General features: G+C 36.4%; 1 protein-coding gene across 3 annotated transcripts in view; it reads left to right on the top strand.

Moving 5' to 3' along the window:
- Positions 1 to 25094, top strand: part of fbxo38 (F-box protein 38) — a 154116-nt gene extending 129022 nt beyond the window's left edge. For all 3 annotated transcript variants that reach the window (XM_053505322.1, XM_053505323.1, XM_053505321.1), the window contains 7 exons: positions 7347 to 7447; positions 7517 to 7619; positions 7780 to 7946; positions 8227 to 8372; positions 13384 to 13487; positions 13694 to 13807; positions 24198 to 25094. In XM_053505322.1, the coding sequence (XP_053361297.1) occupies positions 7347 to 7447; positions 7517 to 7619; positions 7780 to 7946; positions 8227 to 8372; positions 13384 to 13487; positions 13694 to 13807; positions 24198 to 24376 (914 nt within the window). In that variant the 3' untranslated portion in view covers positions 24377 to 25094. The remainder of the gene's footprint in view (positions 1 to 7346; positions 7448 to 7516; positions 7620 to 7779; positions 7947 to 8226; positions 8373 to 13383; positions 13488 to 13693; positions 13808 to 24197) is intronic.
- The last annotated feature ends 208 nt before the right edge of the window (positions 25095 to 25302 follow it).

The raw sequence follows: 25302 nt of genomic DNA, 5'->3' as shown, positions 1-25302 counted from the left end.
AACAATATTGTTCCCAATGCTAAAGCAAACATGAATTTTATTTTGCTTTACAACAGATCTTTCATGATAAATGTGTGTATATGTGCTTCATATTTTTTTCATAATGATGAAATGAGATGCCCAAATTCGAGCTTTAAAATTCTTATTAAGTTTCTTATATATTTTTTGTAATGGTTTAACAGGGACAAAACAGTGAAAGACATGGCAATGTCTCGGTTTACATGGTGTTGAAATTAATTTAATTTCCTGATAGTAGGCTATCTGATAGTCTTAACTATGCGAATGTCCTGATTCGTGAATATGCCAACATATCTTATTTAAAATGTAAAAAATGTGTCGACATCATCAGAAGACATGAATGAACTATATATATCATATTATTAAGTAAATATTATTTTATGACCATGAGCTTCTTCGGGCTTTTTATAATAATCATCATATTTGCTGTTTGTGTCCAGCATTTAACAATTATTTCATACATTATTTAACCACAGCTGGAAATAATTGCTGGAATGTGATGTGATTGTGAATTCATGACTGAAATAAAGCAGTTTGTCTTTTGTAAAGTAATTTCACTTTACAAAAGGCAGCGTTTTTTCAAAAGGTTGATAAACGTGTGTTGTACAGTATATACACCGCGACAGCGCGCTCAGTTACTCACTTCTCACCTTTCATGTAGGTCTGCTCGGACTAATTCGTTTTAAACCCCTCAAAAATGCATGTGTATACAGCCCAAAACCTCCATCAGTTATTAACAATAGCATCTATTTAGAAAAAATGCCCCAGTGATTTTGCAGCTTCAGGAAATCTCCCGGCGCTCTGCGCATAACACCAGGCCAACTCATGTCGGAAAGAATTTATAAACGGTTTCTAAACGTGGGCTATTGTTTTTTACTTATAATATTTGTTTATTTAATTTAAATGAGGTTTGGGCTCAGGACTTCGATTCGGCATTGTGATTCTCCTCTTTAATTTACTCCATAGTTTTAATCAGCGCTCAGCCGCATGCATGGATTTTTCCAGAGCGCACCGGCAGAAGTAGACTAATGATTATGAACACGTCGGGAAAACAGCAAGCAGACTGACTCTGACCATTTAAAAAAACGTTTGCGTTCATTTTCTGACGCGCTCAAGTTCATCAAAAACAATACAGAACAGCGCAGCTCATTTGCTTTCAAACATTTATAAAATCACGTTTTTTCGTTATTGTGAGTGCGCTTAAATAAAAGTTGAGTCTTATGAAGGCATGTAGTCTTATATAGTTTTATTATATAGTTTTTGCACATTAATCAGAGTCCTCATCTGTTACATTTTTGAGGACAATAGTTTTTTTTCAGCCTGTCACGGCGTGCGCCCAAATCAATATCGCTCCTCGCTCACTAGTTAGGCGGCCTCTCCTTCAGAAATGCGAAGAAGCAGGGCTGCGGAATTAGGCACGAATAGTGAAGAAGAGCTCTCCTTGCTAATGATCCCGGGTTCATCCGCGCTATAAAATACTCGGGGTTTGTTGGTTTACAGTGGATTTTACTATGCGGTGTGAATGAGACGCGCGCACACAAACGCGGAAGTGCGGCATGCAAACGGGGCAAATAGAACGCGCCCCAGGGACTTCAAAGAAGAGCAAGCGCAAGCGGACAGAGGCAGGAGCTGCTGTCCGCGGATGGCCGTCGTACTTGTATTTTATAGCGTAGGGTGCAAACCCGGGATCATTGGCATGGATGAGCTATGTCCAGCTCTGTACCAGCATGTCATATGGGCATTATAAGACTAAAAAGTGGCAGCTGGCACGCCTAAAATAGACGCAGGTTAATTTTTTTTATATTCTAAATTAAAATCCTCCTCTCTAGTGCCTCCTATTCCTATTAATCCTGTTGTTCTTTTAGTGTCACTGCGTGTGCTTACAATGCCAGACAACATTCAAATGCAAATTATTCACTCTTCCCAAGTGTGAATCAGCTGTTCTCACCTATGCATATTAACCTATACGTTCTCACCTAAAGTGTTTAGGTGAAATTCCACCTATACAAGTGTGACAAATATGCAAAGAAAAAAAATAGGAAGGGGCAAATACTTTTTCATGGCACTTCACATGTAGTCAGATTGTTCCACTGGGCTGAAACTGTGGCAGGTGGAGTTATAGCACTTTTCAAATCACACTTACTATACACTGATATGAATAACTTTGAATGATGAATGCTACGTTAATATGATCTCGGGCTTGCTCCACATTATAAAAGCAAAGCGCGGAGATGGAGATCAGGGAAGTACGTGGTGTGGTGGAAAATAGGCAGTGGCGGTTCTACACTGAATTGCTCCGCGGGCGAGACTCCCTCCCGCCCCCCCGTCAGCGCCACTTCTAACCAACCAAACCCCCTGTCTGAAGTCTGCTCGGTCTTGTTAATTTGTTTTAAAACCCCCAATTCTGTGAATTCCCCCAGCAGCGAAACCGGTTTGATGACTTCACACCTGTTGTAAAGGTGAGATGGGGGATTACAGTAACTGTGGGTGCGCTTCACCTCGGAGCGCGCTGTCGCGTTGTATTCAATGAATAGACTAAAACAAAATCATGTTTGCTTCAGCATTGGAAACAATATTGTATTAGATTAACTTTATTAAAGATTATACACTTTTGTATTCCTTGTCCACACAAGTGGGCATCTTTAAATTTTTAGATATTGATCCTTTCCCGATGCAGCGAATTTTCTGAGCAAATTAATAATAATTTCCATGAATGAAAAGCAGGAAGAAGAAAAGGTTACGCGAAAATAAGAAAAAGCTTTAGAGGTAAATGCTGTGAAATGCTTCAAATGAACAGATTCTGCCTATAACAGGTCAGGGACAGTGAGGCTGGACCCAGCAGCGCACCACATCCCACATCATAATACATGCTGATGATGACCAACACGTCTCACCTCATCTACCAGAGCCAAGTAAAAAGAATGGCAATCAAACAGAATAAAATTAGTAGCAGCACTAACTTGTGCTAGTTATTATGATGGTGGTCAATATTAATTGAAATAATGTTTCTCAGCATTATTTCGTGTTAATATTGACTACCATAATAATTAAAATAAGTAACTAGTTTACTAGCGTGAGCTACTGCTGCTACTGATTTTATTTCAGCTTACCTGTTCAGTTTTATTGCCATTCCTTTTAAAATATTGTCTTTATAGATTTATATGTTGTTTGTCTTGATGTTCTTTTTTTTTTCGTTTCTTTGACCCAATATATGTTCAGTGATGCTTCAAATAACATGTTTAAATAGCATTGATTTCTGTATTGTGTTATATTTTTATACTAGTAACTGGTGTTAAAAATGTATCTCTACATTAATGAGCCAATGTATTACGGTGTGGGCTGCTGTGGGCCAGGAAGTCCAGGGCCACTTTTTGGTCCCAGTCCGTCCCTGTAATAACGAATGGAGAAAGCGCAGTTCCGCGGGGGGCCAGTCGTGAATAGCTGACACTCAGTAACAGCCAATGAAATTGAAGCATTTTTGCCGCTTTCCACGTGGTGTGGCGTTGCTTAAATAATATCTGTATAATATCCGTATATCCTATAAAATCGTCCAGACCCTGGTTCGAATCCCGCTCTGGGTGAAAATGTAATAAATGTGAATCCTTTGTTTTACACTTTTTGCTTATGATAATTATTAAATTATAGCAACTGTGAGGTGAGTGCTAATGTGTTTCATAGCTTAAGCAAAAAAAAAATTCTCAATTGCAAACATGCATTAAGTACTGAAGCATAAGATGATAATGTAATGGCTATATTGTGGCATTTTAGAGAATAGCACCGGCATTTTGAGCACTGGCTGGGAATTGAACCTGGGTCTCCCGCATGGCGGGCGAATCACCTACCACTGAGCCAGCAGTACCCGTCTGCGTTTAAAGCGCATAAAAACAATAAAACAATACTGTTATAGGCTAACGTCATACATCTTTGTAGTCCTTTTGCACACGCGCGGGTGCGTTACAACAACAACAACAACAACAACAATAATAATAATAATAATAAATTCGGAGAACTACTACTACTAATAATAATTCTGAATGAAAATGATGAATAAATACATAACAGTTTGAGCTTGACACTTTATGAGCTCTGTCGCTTGCCGTCAATGGGCGCCTAAGAGACATAACATTTTTCGGCTTCAGTGGACACACAATACTTTAGACTGAAACACGACTGCCCCCTACAGGTATTAAAGGGCATTTTCACAGCTTGCCGCGGCAAGTCGTGGGATCCCTTTTCCGAAAATGTGCATTTTTAAAGGCCAGATCTGTATATAACACAACAGCACACTCAGTTACTGTAATCCCACTTCTCACCTTTCATGTAGGTCTGCTTGGTCTTGTTTAATCATTTTAAACCCCTCAATTCAGTGAATTTCCTCATCAGCGAAACCGGTTTGATAACCTCACACATCGTGAATGAAAGGTGAGAAGAGGGATTACAGTAACTGGGGTTATGTGGGTGTTCACCTCGGAGCACGCTGTCGCGTTGTATTCAGTAAATAGAATAAAACAAAATCATGTTTGCATCAGCATTGGAAACAATATTTTATTAGGCTAACTTTATCAAAGATTATTCACTTTTGTATTGTTTGTTGTACCTCGTTTTTTTTGCACACACACAGCCATCTTTAAATTTAAACAGAAAATAATAGTGGGCTGGTAGGCACATTATTTTTTATATAACTTTAACGGCTGAATAAAGTTAAAAATACACAATAAATTAATAATTGCATTGGATTTACATTTGAACACTTGTGTAAATAGCTTTTTCATTGCATATACTGCCATATCATATATTTGTCTAATAGTGTTTTATTCATATTTTACAACATTACATGCAGTTTGTAATTAACTTTTGATTGTACTTTTAAAATGTAACCTATGTATCTATGGTATAAGCATATTTAACTACTTTAGCAGTGAATGAGAAATATGGTCGGTCTGGCTTTTAGATAAAGTTCTTATTTTATATAATATTATTATTTAATTAATTATCTTATTATAAATATGATTGTTATTCTCTATATTCTTGTCGAGTATAGTCCTTCAGAGCAAGCAATGTGTCAAAAGATTGTGCGGAATCTCCTCACCTTTTATTCACTATAGGTGTGAACTTATCAAACTGTGTGCGCTGTTGGCAAATAATGTAGGGGAGTTTTAGATGAATTAAGGAGACAGCACAGACGTCTCTGCCTAAAATAGATTTAAAAAAAAATTATTAATGATCTGCACGGTGAGATTGTGCGTGTGTGTGCACGGAGAGATTGTGCGTGTGTGTGCACGGAGAGATTGTGCGTGTGTGTGCACGGAGAGATTGTGCGTGTGTGTGCACGGAGAGATTGTGCGTGTGTGTGCACGGAGAGATTGTGCGTGTGTGTGCACGGAGAGATTGTGCGTGTGTGTGCACGGAGAGATTGTGCGTGTGTGTGCACGGAGAGATTGTGCGTGTCCGCGCGCGTCTCATACTATAGGTGTGTATGCACTGAGAGTTTGTGTGTGTGTTTGTGCAATATTCTTTCCTTCAAATGTGCTTCCAACCAACCAACCCTGGCCTCCAAACTTGATCCAGTGTAAAGAAGTCTGTATAAGCCAATCCCTTCCCCCCAAAATAGTTTGAATGTCTGCAACAAACACTTACCATTAAAATGTTAAGAATTTTATTAAACACGAATATATAAATTATATTCTTAATACGTAATATTTTTATTTTATATATATATAATAATATATTATATTATAATAATATAATAAAAGTACCCTAGCATGGGTTTATATATAAACTCATGCTAGGGTACTTTTACTCTGGTGAAGTACTATTTAAAACTTTTTATTCATTTCTCTTTATTTGCTTACTTACTTACTTACTTACTTAATAACTAGCAAATGCTTTAGTAAGGGGCTCTAAAACAATGACAGTATAAATGACAATGGAATAGAACGTGCAAGTTGACGCCCATGCACCAATCACTGACCATGAAAATGTTGAAATTGAATTAAAATGCCACTTATATATATTCATGTTTAATTAAATTCTTAAATCATCGTGTTCACCCATGGAAACCAGGCATTTTTTTGTGTACTACTACTAATGAATGGAAAAAGCGCAGTGAAAGCCCGGGGATTCTGCATGCTGTCGTGTTGTATTTAGCGAGTAGCACACATTTTTGTGTTTGTTTCATTTCATGTCTGTATTTTTTGTCGATAAATCTGCTCATATCTGCGTATGCATTTATCTGCCTTTTGATCAAAAAGCCACACACGCAACTCACTTTGCACAAGGCAGTGTTTATTGTTTAGTGTACATTTAAAGCGCATAAACACAATAAAACAATATTATTTTAGGCTACCATATCATACATTTTTGTATTCTTTGTTGTAATTCACCTTTTGCACATGCATGGGTGCGGTACAATATTAATAAGTTATTATTATTATTATTATTATTGTTATATAAAAACAATAATAAATTCGGAGCACTGCTATACTACTACTACTAATAATAATACTGAATGGAGAAAGCACAGTCAAAGAAGTATCATTATTGAAGGAGAGGAGAAAATGAAGAATGAATACATATCTGTATTTACAGTTTGAGCTTGACACGTTTATGAGCTTTGTCGCTTGCTGTCAATGGGCACCTAAGAGAGATAACACATTTTCGGCTTCAGTAGACACACAATACTTCAGACTGAAACACGACTGCCCCCTACAGGTAATGAATGGCATTTTAACAACTTGCCGCGAGATCCCTTTTCTCGACATGCGTTCTTAATGGCCAGATCTGTAGGTTACCTTATGTTCCTGCCTCTTCTGGAAGAATGTATTCATTACTGCCAAGTTCACCACCATCTGTCTTCCTGCATTCCTATCCTGAAGACCAAACCTGCCTATCACATTCTCATCACCTCTGTTCTCTTCCCCAACATGTCCATTAAAATCTGAACCAATCACCACTCTCTCACCTTTGGGGATGCTTTGCATCATTTCATCTAACTCACTACAGAATTTTTTCTTCTCTTCTAACTTGCACCCTATCTGTGGGGCATAACCACTAACAACTTTTTTGGTTGCCCCTTCCTGCCTCAATCGTCTGCTTTTATCAAGACTTGGGACTGGCACAAAAAGACACTGGATTGTGCCCCCCTGTGGTTGCATTTCATAGTCATCTTTTGATCTTAGACCCAAATGTTTTCAGTGTGGAAAAAAAAATCCCTAACTAATGAAAATGTTTTAGGAGGGGGCTGTATATAATTTTAATAGTTATCACAATTTTAAACATCAAAATATAAATTATATGAATATTATATTTACCTACAATCATCCTTGTAGGACTTTCCAAACCTATGGCAAGGATTACGGTGAAAAGAAAGCACACTGCAGACAAATCAACCAGCACCAGTGACCCAGTGACTGAGGATGACCATGTACAGGTTGGCTGCCTGAAATTTGAAAGTATAAATATTAAAATGTATTGAATTAGACAACTTTGCTCTTTTTAGGTGCTCACATTGAAATCCAAAAATCTAGTGGGAATTACACTCTCAAACTGTGGCATCACAGACCTGGTCGTGAAGAACTGCCCTAAAATGATGTTTATCCATGGTGAGTTAGTTAATTTTGCATTAATGATTGTGGAGTCTTAGATAAGTATGGTCTATATACTTATCTATATAATAGATTAAAATAAAAATTATATATATATATATATATATATATATATATATATATATAATAGATTTTGCCTGGTTCTTATCTTATATAGCCACTCGCTGCAGGGTGCTGAAGCACCTTAAGGTGCAGGATACTCCCATAATAAACCGCTTTGATTATGCTCAGTGCAAGAAGCTGGACATAGAACAGGTCTTGGATCAGGTTTTACGCATACCTGCTGAAAGAAATCGCATTATCTACTTGCGCCCTATGAAACAGGTCAGACTTGACTTTAAAATTGTTTGTCAGATATGATCAGTTATTTTTATGATGCTTATGTCAACAACATTTTTTTATTTGTTTTTTTATTTTTACTAGTTAATTTTGTACATAAAACAACTTTTAAAAGTGTTACTTTTAAAAATTATTTTAGTTTTTCCCCATTTTACAGGCACTTCTAAAAATACACTAGTTGAAGTATTAGCATTTAAACTAGTTACAGTATGTGTTGGATATGTTAATTGTATACAAGTTAATAAAAATACCTTGTTCTCTCCAGATTGACTCACTGTCCCTGGAAAGAAAGTTGTTCAGTGGTCCCTACCCATACCACATTGCAATTATCCATGAGTTCAGTAACCCCCCCAATGTCAGAAATAAAGTGAGAGTGCGGAGTTGGATGGACACTGTCGCCAACATCAGTCAGTATGTACACTTGTTTACATGTTATGCAAGTACAGTGGAACCTCGGATTACGAGTAACGCGGTTTACGAGTGTTCCGGAAAACGAGCAGAGATTTTTAATAAATTTTGACTTTAAAAACGAGTGTTGTCGTGGTTTACGAGCTCCGAGTATCATGTATAACGCATGCGCTTCTTGTTTTGACACCGAGCTGAGCCAACGGTTTTTCTCTCTCTGGAGCTGCGGGTATTCATCTCCCCTGCTGGGTCTTAGTGCTCGTCTTTTACTGGTATAATCAATCCGTGTGTGTGTGTTTCTTTCTCTTGCGCTGCAGAGTGTGTGTGTTATGTGTGTGCGTGCATAATTTGACACCGCCGGTCCTCTCACACACACACACGCGCTCTCTTTCTATCTCGCCTTTACTATGCGTCAGTGTTTGAGTGTGTTTTTTTTTTTTTTCTCTTGCGCTGCAGAGTGTGTGCGTGTGCGTAATTTGACACCGCGCCTGTTCATACACACACGCTCTCTTTCTCTCTCTCTCTCTCTCTCTTAGTGTTTGAGTATGTGTGTTTTTCTTTCTCTTGCCTTGCAGAGTGTGTGTGTTATGTGTGCGTAATTTGACACCACGCAGGTTCGCGCACACACTCTCTCGTCGTTAGTGTGTCAGTTTTTGATTGTGTGTTGCGTGCGCGCGTAATTTGACACCGTTGCCGGTTCACACACACTCTCGCTCTCTCTCTCTCTCTCTTTCTCTCTTTCTCGCCTTTAATGTGTTTGTGTGTGTGTGTGTGTGTGTGTGTGTGTGTGTGTGTGTGTGTGTGTGTGTGTGTGTGTGTGAAAAAGAGGGGGGAGGGGTGCTTCACTCGCACACAACCAGCACGGTGTCAAATTACGCTCGCGCACACACAACACACACTCAGCAGCGAAGGAGAAAGAAAAACACACACACAAACGGCGCCTGTGCGCATAAATGGAAACACTTATTGGTCGGGATTTATTTTTACTTTTTTTAAGGTAACATGCAGGTTAATTTCTTTTATTTTTACTTTATATTTTCTGTTAATTATTTTTATGTATTATTTTTTTGGGCTGTGGAACAAATAATTTTAATTTCCATTATTTCTTATGGGAAAATGTGCTTTGATTTACGAGTGTTTTGGAATACGAGCCCGCTTCCGGAACGAATTGTGCTCTTAATCCGAGGTTCCACTGTATAGTCTTTAAAAGGATTGTTTATATACTTAACATGAATGGGGATTTGTTCTTTTTTGTCTCAGACTATTTAGTGAATTATGTGTGACTATGCATGAATTATTATAGTTTTTACACATTTCACATTATTAATGCCATATGTGTTAAATTGAAATCTAAAAACTTATTGTTTGAGAAAGTATACATTACTTTAAAAATACAGATAAAAAAGAAAAAAAAAAAACCTAGTACAATACATGCATTTAAATCCAAAACTGTATTTATTGAAGTTGTATTCATCAACACACTGATCTGAATGTCCAGTACTAAAAGGTAAGAATGTTTAAATTTGTAAGCAATATAATGACCATTTTATCAATCCACAAATACTGTATGTTTGATATACCAGCAGAACTCCTGATTCCTTCTGCATTTTGCAACCCATGTGGTTTAATTACTTTTAGTTGAAATAAGAGCCCAAACTGAAAAATTTCCATAAACTGCTTGAATGTCAAAAAGGATCAAAACTATGCTGAAATGATAACATGAGCAACAAATGTTAAAAAACTTTATCATAAGAACTGGCTAATCAAGTTGAGTCTTGTTGTACTGCAGTACTATTGTAAGTGGATTTTTGTAGTTAATGGGGGAATTTTAAAGGGTTTTCCTACACAAAAATATTAAATTAACATAGCCACTGTGCTTCATGTTTGTTGGATATAATTGAAATGTTTGCACACGAAACATCTTATTTATTTCTAAATAAATGGTAAAACAATGGTGAAAAATATCCAATATTCTCCCTTGAACAGTTGACATTAAGATGTGTCTGCTACTTATGCTCTGTAAAGCCTTTATGACGCCTCTAATCTGAGATTAGTTGGTGTTTGATCTGTTAACTGTTGATTTAGGGTGCTGGTTACACCATATGAAATTCTCCTCTGCAGCAGAGGTACAGTACATTTTGGTCTTTCTTTTTTGGTATAGTCTTCTTGAAAGCTACTTTCATTATGGTGCTTGATGGGTTTAGCAAATGCATTTGACAATAATGTTCTTACAAGAACTGATCCAGAACAGCTGACCTTGTGTCTTAAAATACCAACCATCTGTTGGTGTTGTTGTAATTGTTACTTAATTACCTTATCCCATATGTGTTGTTTCACAGTTTTTAAATCTAAAAAAAGTATTGTTCTAAAATATAAAAAAAGTAATATGGTACCTCCCGAAGACCTGGGAATCTAAGCCTCAACTAGTCATGATTAGGCTCAGGTTTACACAAAAATAAAAAGATGATATTCTAAATACAATCTTATTTCTACCAGTACATTAAAACATATTTTGTTTTTAAGGTTAATCTTAGCAGTCCTGGGCATAATTACACAGAAAAAACTTTGTTAGTTTTAATCATTTAAATTCAACTTTGGAATATTGAGACTTTACCTCTTCCCTGTGTTCACCTCTTCAAACAATCAATTTGGGGTAGAAACAGAGATTTTAGTTAGTTAAGAACCCAAGTTACAGTATATGGTACAATTTAATTTAGACAGCTTTACCTAATACTACACTACAGTACTGGATTGGACCGTTTTCTCATTGCAAAGCAATTTGAGATGATTGTGTGACATTTTTTATTATCCTGTGGTCATAAAGGGATTGACATGCTCAGCAACAATACTCAGGGAGGCTCTGGTACTTAAACATGCTACGAACGGGTCCAAAGAGTGGCAAGGAAATATTCCCTGTACCATTACAAATATTTCTGCAAACTAGCAGTTGAAACACTTTTTCTTCTTTCCATTTAACTTTCCATTTATGTGCTTGGATACAGCACAACATTGTGATGTGTATGTGCACATGCACAAAAAGCATTTTTTTGTGTGTGCCCGTTTGTTCAAGTGTAGTGATCATTCTTAAGTAACTGTACTGCAACAACAACCTCCGGGAAGAAAAAGTTAAAAAGGCAGCAGCAGCATGGTACATGAAGCTGCTTAAAGAAGTGATTGTTAGTGTGTGTGTGTGAACGTCATTCTACACAGTAGCCCCCTGCTTCTGCTCTCGTCTAGCACTAGTCACAAATATTTTCAAAGGTAAATTGCAGTTTAATTTGTTTTATTTTTACCTTATTTTGTATTTGTTATTTCTATATGAATATTTTGGGGCTATGGAACGAATTATCTGAGTTTCCATTATTTCTTATGGGGAAATTCACATTGATATACAAGTATTTTTTTTGATATACAAGCAGACTTATGCTCGCAAACCAAGATTTTACTGTAATCAAGTTTTTTACTGTTCCATTATATACAGTATTTAACAAAAAAAAAATACCAATATCAAATGTACCCATTTACTGCTTCAATGGAATTTAAGAGGGTAAGTTGCAGCCAGGTGCTGCTAATCAACCCTTTGTATTATAATGCAATAGAGCATGGTTAATCTCTCCCTTATTCACTGCCTTTAGCTTTGATTATGGCATGCAGTGCAGTGGTCAATTCATGGGTAGGATGATACTTCTTGCTCCCAGCACCACTCTGAGAATGTGTCTTCTGGAATTTGCCCATGCTATCAGAGGAGAAAAAATGCACTGATAGGATACCTTGGTCATGTTAATGCATTTAAATATAGTAACTGACTTAATTTTATCAGTTAGGAAGCTAGGGTCAGAGCACAGGGTTAGACAGGATAGCCCCCCTGGAGCAGAGAGGGTTTAAGGCATTGCTAAATGGCTCAACGGTGAAACCTTGGCAGTGCAAGTTAAATATCGTGAAAAAGCCTTTGTTTGCTGTAATTTCTTCCCCCCCTTCCCCCTTGCAAAAAAAAAATCCATTATCTAAAAAATATTAGTTTATTTGCAGTCATTTACAATACAGAAATGTTTAACTTCTGAAAAGTATGTTTATTTATGTACTTAATACAAAGTGTCCAGGGCTTCTTTAGCATGACTTACTTCCTCAATGTGACATGGGCTGGAGGCGACTAGCCTGTGGCATGCCATTATTAAAGACCAGGTTGCTTTGATAGCCTTTGATAATTTCCCATGTTCCTCTTTTTAATACCATATAACCTTTCTATAAGGTTTAGGTCAGACGAGTTGGCCAATAACCATGGTAATATAATGGTCAGCAAACCAGTTAGTGGTAATATTGTCACTGAGGGCAGGTGTTTAGTCTTACTGGACAAAGAAATCTGTTTTGTTGAATGTAAAAAAGAAAAAGCTTATTAATTTGTTTGTTGCAAGTCAAGCATGTTATTGCCTCAAAATGAAAGGACATTCAAGGACCTCTTTCAGGTCAATAGATCAGAAAAATGTCTTATAACCTGGCTTTGAAAAAACTAACATCTTGGAAAGGAAAAATTGAGGACTTCTACGAGATCTGGATCTATCAATTCATGATATCTGCATAAAAACTGAGCTATCTCTGTCAGGAGTCCTTTTTGTTGCCTAGAGTAGGAGAATGTTGGGTATGTGTGTAGAGGTAGGGGTAGGACAGGGGATGGGTGTTTGTGTGTGTGTGTGTGTGTGTGTGTTTTAGTTTTTTTCATAAATAAAATGTAAAAATCAATTAACAATTATTGTGTGAAAAAACGTCAATGTAAATATTAAAATCATTTGAAAGTGATTTTCTTGATCTATAAGTTTTAATAATCACAATTAAATTATTATTTATCTTACTGTTTATTGAATCTGGAATACATGACAGTTTCACTTTGGGAATTAAATTACAAAGAAAAATAACTTTCATGATAATATATGTTTTTGGATGAAATTTCATTATATGTCAGTTCTTTATAGGATGCAAAATCATGTTTTCTTTTTTAAGCTCTTTTTCATCCATCCAACAGGGAACTAATCAAGAATGAATTCTTCCCAGAGGCACAAAGAACAGAAGCAGACATTGAAAAATACCCTAATTACCCATGGGGCCGTGACATCTATACCTTAGAAGGTAAAGCTGGTCTAGAATTCTGCAAGATTTTTTGCTAATGCTTTTTCCTCTGCTTATGACTTAGGATTATTCATACCTTCTAATAGATGTATCTACTTGTGTACGAAACTAAGAGTTTTAAAGCTATGAATTAAGACATGTTTTTCCTTTGTTTACTTTTCTTTTGTTACGTTGTTTGATGTAATTGCCTTCACTCTTCACTTTAGGTGTAGTAGATGGAGCACCATACTCAATGATCTCGGATTTTCCATGGCTTCGTTCTCTGCGCATTGCAGTACCCAACTTTTATGCTCGTTGTGACTTAGAGGATGATGAAAGCAGTAAGTGGTGTTGCTGTTTACCTGATCGATGATTTTTATGAAATCTACTAAAAATATCAATTTGTCTACCATTAAAACCAACATCAGTTCTTTTTTTTTTATGTGTAGATGCTACCTTTTAAAATAACAGTCTTGAGATAATAGCGATCAAGCAGCTATGTTTTTGTTTTGAAAACTGATGCTTACAAAAAAACAGGACATTTATTTAACAGACGTCATAAAAAATTTACATTGTTTTAAAGCAGTTTTACAGACATAAGAAATCTGGATTAAAAATGGGTTAAAAAAGCTGTTCATGGCAAACACCATCATGTCAAATAATAAGCCATCCTAGCAAGATAATGGTAACGACCAGCGAAATAAGGCCTGAGCCAGGCATCTCTTACTACTTACAAAATTTTATAATCTATCAATACGAGTAATATGAGTGGTGTGAAACGCTGCACTAATGTCAAGCAATAATGATGTTATTCTTTCGGCTGCTCCAGTCGAGAGGTTGCCACAGCGGACTATCAATTCACACAACAACTTGGCACAGGTTTTACACCAGATCCCTTTCTTGATGTAACCCTCCAATTTTTATCTGGGCTTGGGACCGGCACTGCATGCAGGGTTTGACTCCAGATAAAAATGCAGACATAATGAAAGTATCGTGCTGAGCTTCAGTTCATTGTGATGATTTAATTGGTACCATTAAACATTTTATTTCTATTTGCTGGCGAAATACTAGACAGAGACGTCTCCTAGTATCCCTATCAGCGAAACCGGTTTGATAACTTCACACCTATCGTAAATGAAAGGTGAGAAAATGGATTACAGTAACTGGGGATTCTGTTGGTTTTCACCTGGGAGCGTGCTATCACGTTGTATTCAGCGAATAGACTAAAACAAAAATGAAATCATGTTTGCTTCAGTATTGGAAACAATATTGTTTTAGGCTAACTTTAAAAAGAAAAAAAATTATACATTTTTGTATTCTTTGTTGTACTTTGTCTTTTTGCACACCCGTGCGCACATCTTTAAATTTGAACAGAAAATAATAGTGGTCTGGTAGGCATGGTATTTTTCATATAACTTAAATGGCTGAATGTAGTTTAATATACACAATAAATTAATAATTGCGTTTGCTTTACATTTAAGCACTCGTGTAAATAGCATATACAGTGAAACCTCGGATTGCGAGTAACGCGGTTTGCGAGTGTTCCACAAGACGAGCAAAGATTATTTTATCAATTTTGACTTGAAAAACGAGCAAGTCTTGGTTTACGAGAACCGAGTATCATGCATCAGGCATGCGCTTCTTGTTTTGACGCCGAGTGTCACTAAGCCAACGTTTTTTCTCTCTCTTGTGCTGCGGAATTGTGGTTAGATCGTTTCCCCTGCTGGGTCTTGGTATCAACATTCGTGCACGCGTGTATTGTTTACTATAACACTGTGATGTGTGTGTGCATAAAACATTTTATTTTGTGTTTAAAAGCATGTGTGTACAGCGTGCATGTACTGTTTCTTATAACACACGTGTGTGCGGCGTGTAAAGCAAAAGAAAGTTTTATTAGAGGTGAAAAATCAATTTTCTCTCTCTCTGTCCTAAAGTGTGCATTGTGTGCTTGGTGCATAATTTGACACCGTGCCAGTTCACACATTCTCTCTCTCTCTCTCTCGCCTTTAATGTGTGTGCGGTGTGTGTTTTTTTTCTCTTCCTTGCGCTGTGGAGTGAGTGCCTTATATGTGCCCGCACGTAGTTTGACACCGTGCCGGTTCACACATTCTCTCTCTCTCTCTCTCTCTCTCTTGCCTTTACTGTGTGTACGATATGTTTGTGCGTTATGTGTGTGTTTCTCTCTCTCGTGCTGTGGAGTGTGTGCGTTATGTGTGCGCACGTATTTGACACTGTGCCGGTTTACACACACTCTCTCCCTCTCTCTTGCCTTTTTTGTGTGTGCGTTATGTTTGTGCATTATGTGTTCCTCTCTGTCTTGCGCTGCGGAGTGTGTGCATCACACACACACACACACACACACACACACACACACACACACACACAAAGACACTAAAGGAGAGAGGCGAGAAGGACGAGAGAGAGTGTGAACGGGCACAGTGTCACATTGCGCGCATGCACACACACAACGCACACACTCCGCAGCGCAAGAGAGAGAAACACACACAGCGTCTGTGCACATAAATGGAACACTTATCTGCCGAGATTTATTTTTACTTTTTTTTAAAGGTAAAGTGCAGGTTATTTTTGTTTTATTTTTTCTTTATATTTTGTGTTAATTATTTTAATGTATTTATTTTTTGGGCTGTGGAACGAATAATTTGAATTTCCATCATTTCCTATAGGAAAATTTGCTTTAGTTTGTGAGTGTTTTTAAATACAAGCCGCTTTCAAAACAAATTATCCTCGTAATTCAAGGTTCTACTGTATTATTCATATTTTACAACATAACATGAAATTTATAATTTATTTGCCATTGCACTTTTAAAATTTAACCTACGTATCTACAGTATAATCATATTTAACTACTTCAGCAGTAAATAAGAAATTTGGTCTGGCTTTTAAATAAAGTCCTTATTTGATATAATTTTATTATTTAATTAATTATCTTATTATAAATATGATTCTTATTCTTTATATTCTTGTTGAATATAGTCCTTCAGAGCAAGCATTGTGTCAAAAGATTCTGCTGAATCTCTTCTCACTTTTCATTAATGATGGGTGTAAATTTAACAAACTAGGTGCGGTGTTGGCAAATACTGTAGGGGGGTTTTAGATAAATTAACAAGACAGAGCGGACATCTCTGCTTAAATTAAATTTTTACAGCAAAACATTAAATAGATAAAAAATGAATAAAAAGGATTAATGATAGCAATTAAACCAGACTTCATAGTTGGATTTGATACTTTTTAATTTTGATACTTTTCTTTTTATTTACTGTATGGACAGTCATATACTCATTATATGCTTTCTCTGCAGAGTAAACAAACCTGGTGGATTGTCTTAAAAGTCTTGAGCAGTGGAGGACTGGACATCTCGAGCACCATGAAACATTTATGAAATGCAATTCTTATGCACACGAAAAAATAAACTACACAGAAAAAAAATTATATTATATTATGACTTAAATAAATCGGCTCAGATCGGAGCATGCTGGCATGTTGGAAAAGCCAGCGTTTATCTGGCGAGTAGCCTATATTTTTGGTTTGTTGTATGTCTGCATTTTTATCGATAAATCGCATGCGTTTATCAGTCTTTTGATCAAAACGCTGCCTTTTGTTAAGTAAAAGTGCGAGCCGCAGGTTTACACACAACGATTTTACATGAATTTTAAAGCACCTCATTTCATTATTATAAACATAATTTATGAATTACACTCGAGCGGGCGGTAGAGCTCTGATTAGACTATGTAGGAAATGTGTTCAACATCCTGGAGCCCAAACCTCATTTAAATTTAAAATTTTAATTAACAAATATAAGTAAACAACAATAGCAATATTTTTGCAGTTTAGAAAAAAAAAATTTAGACTCTAAAAAATAATTTGGCATCTATTTTAGGACCACTGAGCTTCTACGGATTCTAAAATTGACATTGTTACTGTTTTTTTAATCCCTGCACTGGAAGAGTCTAAGAATTTCTTTACCATACCTTTTGTTGTATTGTTTTTAATCACTCTATACACAACCTATGATTTTATCTATGCTATTTGCGGGTATTATTGTAAGCGCGGGTGCGTTACAATAATAATAATAATAAATTCTGAGGACTACTACTACTAATAATTCTGAATGAAAATGATAAATAAATACATATCAGTTTAAGCTTGACACGTTTATGAGCTCTGTCGCTTGCTGTCAATGGGCGCCCAAGAGACATAACATTTTTCGGCTTCAGTAGACACACAATACTTTAGACTGAAACACGACTGCCCCCTACAGGTATTGAAGGGCATTTTCGCGGGATCCCTTTTCCGAAAACGTGCGTTTTTAAAGGCCAGATCTGTACAAATGGAATATTTTTTATGTTACACTCTAAAAACTGCTGGGTTAAATGTTAAAGTGCTGGGTTATTTTATCTATTTATTATTATTTAGTAGATTGCCTGTTAGAAATACCCCAAATTAAATTATATTAAATTATTAAATCCGGTGTTTTACCCACGACAGAGATAGTTAGTCAGCGGTAGTTTTCAGTAGTCCTTTCCCAGGTGTGGCTTCATTGGGTGGGAACTCGGAGTGCCTGGTAATTGTCTGGAAAACAAATCTCCAAAAAAGTTGTGTTTTGAAACCAGCGAAAATTGCAGCGCTTTAAGATTAAACACACTACACCTGTCCATAAATGAAAAATATTATTTAGGCCTATACGCAAAATATATTTCACTTAAATATTACAGATTAAAACAAGGAAAGAAGACATGCTGAGCTTTAGTTCATTGTGATGCAGACAAAAGTTCTAGGGAGAAACAGCGAGACATTTCTTTTTTCGTTGATCATATAGCATTTTTAGTATTCATAGTAAAAGCAACCCAACGGTGTGTTTACAGAAACCCAGCAACCCAGAGAAAGCGCAGTCAATGCCCAGGGATTATGTGTGCTTTCGCATTGTATTCAGCGAGTAGCATATATTTTTGTGTTTATTGCATTTTTAGGGAGTATGTCTGCAGTCTTATCCATAAATCTTTTTATATCTTTGCGCACGTGTATCAACCTTTGGATTAAAAAGCATGCATGCGCAACTCACTTTCACTTTGCAAAGGGCAGTGTTTATTGTTTAGTGTATATTTAAAGCGCATATACACAATAAAACTATTGTTTTAGGCTAACTTATCATACTTTTTTTGTTGTTGTACTTCATCAATAAGAATAATAGTAATAAATTCGGAGCACTACTACTACTTATAATAATAATAATACTAAATGAAGAAAGCGCAGTCAAAGAAGTATCATCCTTGAGGGAGAGAAAAAATTAAAGAATAAATACACATCAGTATTTACAGTGTGAATCGTGTCAATGGGCGCCTAAGAGAGATAACACATTTTCGGCTTCAGTAGACACACAATACTTTAGATTGAAGCACGACAGGCAATGAACTGCATTTTCACAGCTTCCTACGCGCTGCCATTGCAGCTTACGAGATCCCTTTTCTTAAAACATGCGTTCTTAATGGCCAGATCTGTATAAAGTGAATGTATATTTAGTGCAAGCAGGAACTTTGGCAGGACTAACTATGACAGCCTAACTAAAAGGGAGAGCCAGAGGGAAACACAGACATAAAGCTTCCCTGAGATGTAAAGCAAACTTAAGTGATCAATGAGAGTGGGGAAGACAGCATCTAAACATACCAGTTCACCATAATACTTTACGTCCGCGAGTCCCCCAGATCTGCTTCTTTACCTAATGCAAATCTATGTACAAAAAAACTGATCGTTATGTCAGGCTGATGGGGTTGGAATGGCAGACTTGACATGTTAAAAGGAGGGTGATGCTTGAAATCATTGTTCTTCCATTGTTAACCATGGTGACCTGCAAAAAAACGTGTGCAGCCATCATTGCGTTGCATAAAAATGGCTTCACAGGCAAGGATATTGTGGCTACTAAGATTGCACCTAAATTAACAATTTATAGGATCATCAAGAACTTCAAGAAAAGAGGTTCAATTCTTGTTAAGAAGGCTTCAGGGCGTCCAAGAAAGTCCAGCAAGCGCCAGGATCGCCTACTAAAGAGGATTCAGCTGCGGGATCGGAGTGCCACCAGAGCTTGCTCAGGAATGGCAGCAGGCAGGTGTGAGCGCATCTGCACGCACAGTGAGGCAAAATCTTTTGGAAGATGGCATGGTGTCAAGAAGGGCAGCAAAGAAGCCACTTCTCTCTAAAAAAAACCATCAGCAACAGATTGATCTTCTGCAGAAAGTATGGTGAATGGACTGCTGAGGACTGGGGCAAAGTCATATTCTCCGATGAAGCCTCTTTCAGATTGTTTGGGGCATCTGGAAAAAGGCTTGTCTGGAGAAGAAAAGGTAAGCGCTACCATCAGTCCTGTGTCATGCCAACAGTAATGCATCCTGAGACCATTCATGTGTGGGGTTGCTTCTCATTTAAGGGACTGGGCTCACTCACAATTTTGCCCAAAAACACAGCCAACAGCAACTTCTTCCAACAATCCAACAACAGTTTGGTGAAAAACAATGCATTTTTCAGCACGATGGAGCACCGTGCCATAAAGCAAAAGTGATAATTTAGTGGCTTGGGGACCAAAACGTTGAAATTGTGGGTCCATGGCCTGGAAACTCCCCAGGTCTTAATCCCATTGAGAACTTGTGGTCAATCCTCAAGAGGCGGGTGGACAAACAAAAACCCACTAATTCTGACAAACTCCAAGTATTGGTTGCTATCAGTCAGGATTTGGCCCAGAAGTTGATTGAGAGCATGCCCAGTCGAATTGCAGAGGTCCTGAAAAAGAAGGGCCAACACTGCAAATACTGACTCTTTGCATAAATGTCATTTAATTGTCGATAAAAGCCTTTGAAACGTATGAAGTGCTTGTAATTATATTTCAGTACATCACAGAAACAACTGAAACAAAGATCTAAAAGCAGTTTAGCAGCAAACTTAGAAAACTAACATTTGTGTCATTCTCAAAACTTGAAACCACGACTGTAGATTGGCTAAATAAATAGGTTTTTAGCCTAGACTTTAATTGGAAGACTATTCCATAACTTTGGGCTTCGTACGAAAAAGCTGTGCCCCCTAGGGTAAGGGTAATGTGCTCATATCTTCTGGTTCTAGTGAGGACTCTTGCTGCTGCATTCCAGACTAACTGATACTTGTTTATGCACCTAGTTGAACAACCAGACATTAAGGGGTTACAGGAGTCTAGAGGTGATAAAAGCATGAACTAGTTTTTCCTGCATAATTTAGTGACAATATATTCCTTATCTTGGCAATATTTCTGAGGTAAGAGAATGCTGTCCTGTTTATATGAGCTTTAAATGAAGGACTAGAATCTATAATCACACCGAAGTCTTTTACTGGTGCACCTAATGGAACAGAAAGGGCATCTAAGGTCACAGTGTGAGCAAAAAGCTGGCTTCTAGCTGAATATGGTCATATGACCAGAACTTCTGTCTTATCAGAATTAAGCAGAAGGATGTTAATTAACATCCAATCACTTATGTCTTTTACACATTGCTAAACTTCATTAAACTGGTTTTTCTCATCTGGTTTTGCTGGGATGTCATCAGCATGTTTTCATCAGCTTAACAAAGAAAACTAATACCATGCTTATTAATTATGTTGCCCAGAGAAAGAATGTAAAGAGAAAAAAGCAGTGGGCGTAAAACTGAATCCTGTGGAACACCAAACTCCACTTAAGAACATGCAAAATAGTCACCATTTAAATCTTCAAACTGATAATGATCAGTCAAATAGAATCTGAGCCAGGAGAGGGCAGTTCCCTTAATTCCTACTACATTTTCCAATCTGTAAAGATGATCAATAGTGTCAAAAACTGCACTGAGGTCCAGTAACACAAGTATAGTGATCCCTGATCAAACCCTGATCAAAGGCCAATAGGAGGCCATTTACTACTTTACCAAGTGCTGTCTCTGTGCTGTGATAAGGCCTAAATTAATACAGTTCATAAATGCTAATTTTATGTAGATATGAACATAACTTAGGCTACTATCTTTTCCAGAATTTTCCAGATAAAGAAGAGGTTTGATATCAGTTTGTAATTAGACAGCTGGCAGGGGTTGAGGTCAGGTTTCTTAATTAGTGGTTTAATAACTGATGATTTAAATGATTTTGGACCCACCGCTGGGTGAAGAGTTGATTATTTTCAACAGGGGTTCTGTTAGTGCTGGTACTATCTGCTTGAGCAAATATATCGGTGTAGGATCTAATACACAGGTTGATGATTTTGCAAAAGTGATGAGTGAAATTAGTTCATTCTTTTCAAGGGGAGTAAATTATTCTAGGTGCTGATGTGATGTGATGTGATAAACTAATCATATCTAACAATTAAATTGTCTGGTTTCAAAGCCTAATTTTTTTTTTGCCTAATATTTACGATTTTGTTATTGAAAATGTTCTCACTATTGTATGTTGTTGTTTTGGAGATTCCTGCAGTGGTCTTATTTCTAGTTAATTTTGCTATGGTGTTAAATAAAAAAAACTAGGATTATTTTTGTTATTTTCTATAAGAGTGTAGGGATACAATGATCTAGCAGCACTAGGAGCTTTTTGTATAGTTTAGGATGCTCTTCTTCTAAGGTTCTATTTGGAATACTAACAATATAGTTTGATGCCATTTATGTTCTACTTTTCGAGCTGTCTGTTTTAAAGTGTGTGTGCGGTCATTATACCATGGAACTAGTTTTTTCTATCTTTTTCGAGCTACATTATCTAAGGTATAACGGAATGCTAAATATTCAGTTGCATATCGAGTTCTTTGGGGTAAGACGGCGATCCAATCAAAGTTGATGGGAGATTACTGATAAAGCTGTGTTTGGTAGTTAAAGTGAATGGATGTTTAATGTGGTAGCGCAGACCTGTGCGTACATTATTACTATGATTCACTTTCATTAAGAAAAGAAAGTGATCTACGATTACTTTAGACTGTGGATTAAATTTTTTATACTTAATTTGAAGGATATTAGATCTAAGGTGTGCTTCATGAGTGCGTCCTAATACACACTGATTTACTCCTACTGAGTCCAGTATGGACATAAATGCTGTTCTTAGAGGGTTTTCTGGATTCTCAAAATAAATATTAAATTCTCCAGTAGTTAATGCTTTGTCTACAGAAACGACCAGGTTTGAGAGGAAAAATGCTAATTTACAGAGAAATTCACAGTACGGCCCTGGGGGTCTGTAAATAATAGTGATATCGACTGAGCAGACTTTAATATTTGTAGCTACACTTATGTTACTATAGAGAAATTCAAATGCTAATACCACAACATTTTGCCAACAGTTGCAATGTTCAATTTATTAATTAATCTGTCTCTCCCTCATTAACTTTGTGTCCATGTTTTTGTACAATAGTCAGCTTTTTTCGCTGACTAAAAATAGTTTTAGCTTTTCTAATGCTAATATCTTCTACGTCAGAGTGCTAACTAATATACACGTATCGCAAATAAAGTTATCACTAATGACGGAGGAAGAATGTCTTAACATTCTGCATTTTACACACTTAACGAGCTGAATATTAACCATGGTAATGTACCTGAGTCGGAGTTTTGTTGTTTAGAGATGGATTACACTTGTTGTGTAGACAAAGAAATCTCTGAAAAGCGCAAAAACGGAAAAGGCAATGGTCCAATAGTATTAAAGCGTAAAATTTTATTATTTTGTATAAACAAAAAACAGTATAGTTTAAAAGATGATACTAACGAGAAACTTGACAAAAGCATATGTCATGTATTGTACTTCTCCCTGTGCAAAAATGGGTGATGTCACTACTAAAAAAAAAAAAAAAAAAAAAATTTTACATACAACATATAGAATCAAAGTAACTGACAGTGCTGATGTAGGACTCAAACCTTATGATTATATAGTAACAGCACCCCAAAGTCTCATTCATCATATAAACATTCAGTCCCAGTGTCACTCAACGCACTTTGAGAATTTCATTTGGTGGTGTGAGTTAAATGTGTTTTTTTTCCTGAAGCCTACTGCCAGATATGCCCAGATACATGCAAGACTCTCTTGCGTTTACCAGGTAAATCTGGGGTTCTGTTCAACAAATTAAACTTATCACAAGGTGGTGATTGTTTTATAGTACTGCTCCTCACTTTAAAAGCCTGTGTTATGATATAATCACAAATTTAATTTAATTCATCAGGGAGCTCTGTGATGCTAGTGCTTGTTTTCCCAGAAGCATCACCAGCCATGGGTTGCATTTAATAAACTGAAAGTAAGTGGTAACATCCACAAAAATAGAGCTTTAAACACCAGCTCAAGCCATTGAGCAGTCTTTTGGGCTCCAGTACTTGTATATTGCACTAAATCATAATCAGCTAAGTTAAATGTATGTGCAGTATTGGGGATGTGGACAAATTCTGGCAAATATGTATACATTTTTGTAATATAAGGAATTTATATATTGAGTCCAGTGAAAAAATATTAGAAATAGGAGATTAATGGCTGAATATTATATCTAAAGAAAATAAGATTTCACTTTTACAGTTTACTAGAAATACATTAGCAGCTTCTCCTTACTTCTTCAAAATGTTTGTCCATACGGCTGTGATGGCTTGCAGTGTGCTCAGTGTATAGTCAGTATTTCAAAAAATATTATTTAAATGAATAGTTCAAATAAGAAATTTTGAATGTGTTCATTTTGAATTTTTGTTGGTAAGCATTTAAATTTTTTACCTTTTTCTTCCTCAGCTACTGTTTATGCTCCACGGTGTAAAGGACAGCTTTCGGCTGATATCTGCATGGAGACCATCGGTGAGGAGATCTCAGAGCGTCGTCAGATGCAGCTAGGTGTGTTCCAGCGGGTGGTTGTTATTTTCATCCATTACTGTGACATGCATGGAGAACCTGTGGAAGATGATTATATTTAAAGATACAGGACTTGATTATAAAAATTCTTACTTTGGGGGGTGGTCTTCTAAATAAAACTGTATGCCCAATGATGCCTTTTGGAGAGAGTTGCTTTTGTCTTTAGAAAAGCTATTGTCATAAAATTCCAGCAGTGTCTCATTCTTTCAATAGAAATTAGTAATAGTAAATGTTTTCCCAAGGCTTTTCATTTTATGGCCTTACATGGTAAACATATCTGACTTTATCTCTAAGTGCAAGTAAGAAATTGGGTGAATTAGTTGTTTATTTTGTAAAAATATTTGTGCTTTTGGGAATTTTGGTGCATCCTGTATATCAGAGAGATCAGTATTGATGCATGATATTATGGATTAGTTGCTATGGTTTATAAATAAGGCTCACAATATAGATTATTTTACATTGTTTGCATTTACAAACTAAAATTGCATTCTTAAAAATGACCCGTTTGTCTTTTTTTTTTTTTTTTATGTGGTGTAAATGTAATACCTACATTTTAGACTTTTGCGTGTCTTTGTAATTTTTTTCTGGGTTGCTCCCCCTTCCCTTTGTACATGCTACGACAATTGCTAGATTTTGATTTACCTCTTTATGTATCTAAAATGTAAAATAATTTTAACTGAATAATTTTTATGGAATATAAATGTGTAAACTCCTCTAAAGAAAAGGTTAAAAAAAAACATTCTGGCCTATAACTGTCATTAAAGACAAATATAGTGTGTCTTTCTTTTGCATTATAGTTTTGTTTTCTGTGTTTTTTTTTAATATATATATATTTGGCTAACATAGAGCAAAGAAAAATGTATCAATAAAATATAAATAACTATAGCATTAAGCAGTTAAGGGCACCAAACTTTTTGTCCCACTCTTTAGTGACAGAGAAAGACCAGACGTTATTGGCAAAATCTGTGCCTAGTCCCAGTGATGTACA

The sequence above is a fragment of the Clarias gariepinus genome, chromosome 10 (genome assembly GCF_024256425.1).
Source record: "Clarias gariepinus isolate MV-2021 ecotype Netherlands chromosome 10, CGAR_prim_01v2, whole genome shotgun sequence".
Taxonomy (NCBI): Eukaryota; Metazoa; Chordata; class Actinopteri; order Siluriformes; family Clariidae; genus Clarias; species Clarias gariepinus.
The sequence above is the reverse complement of the archived record's forward strand: the minus strand, read 5'-3'. Positions and strand labels throughout refer to the sequence as shown.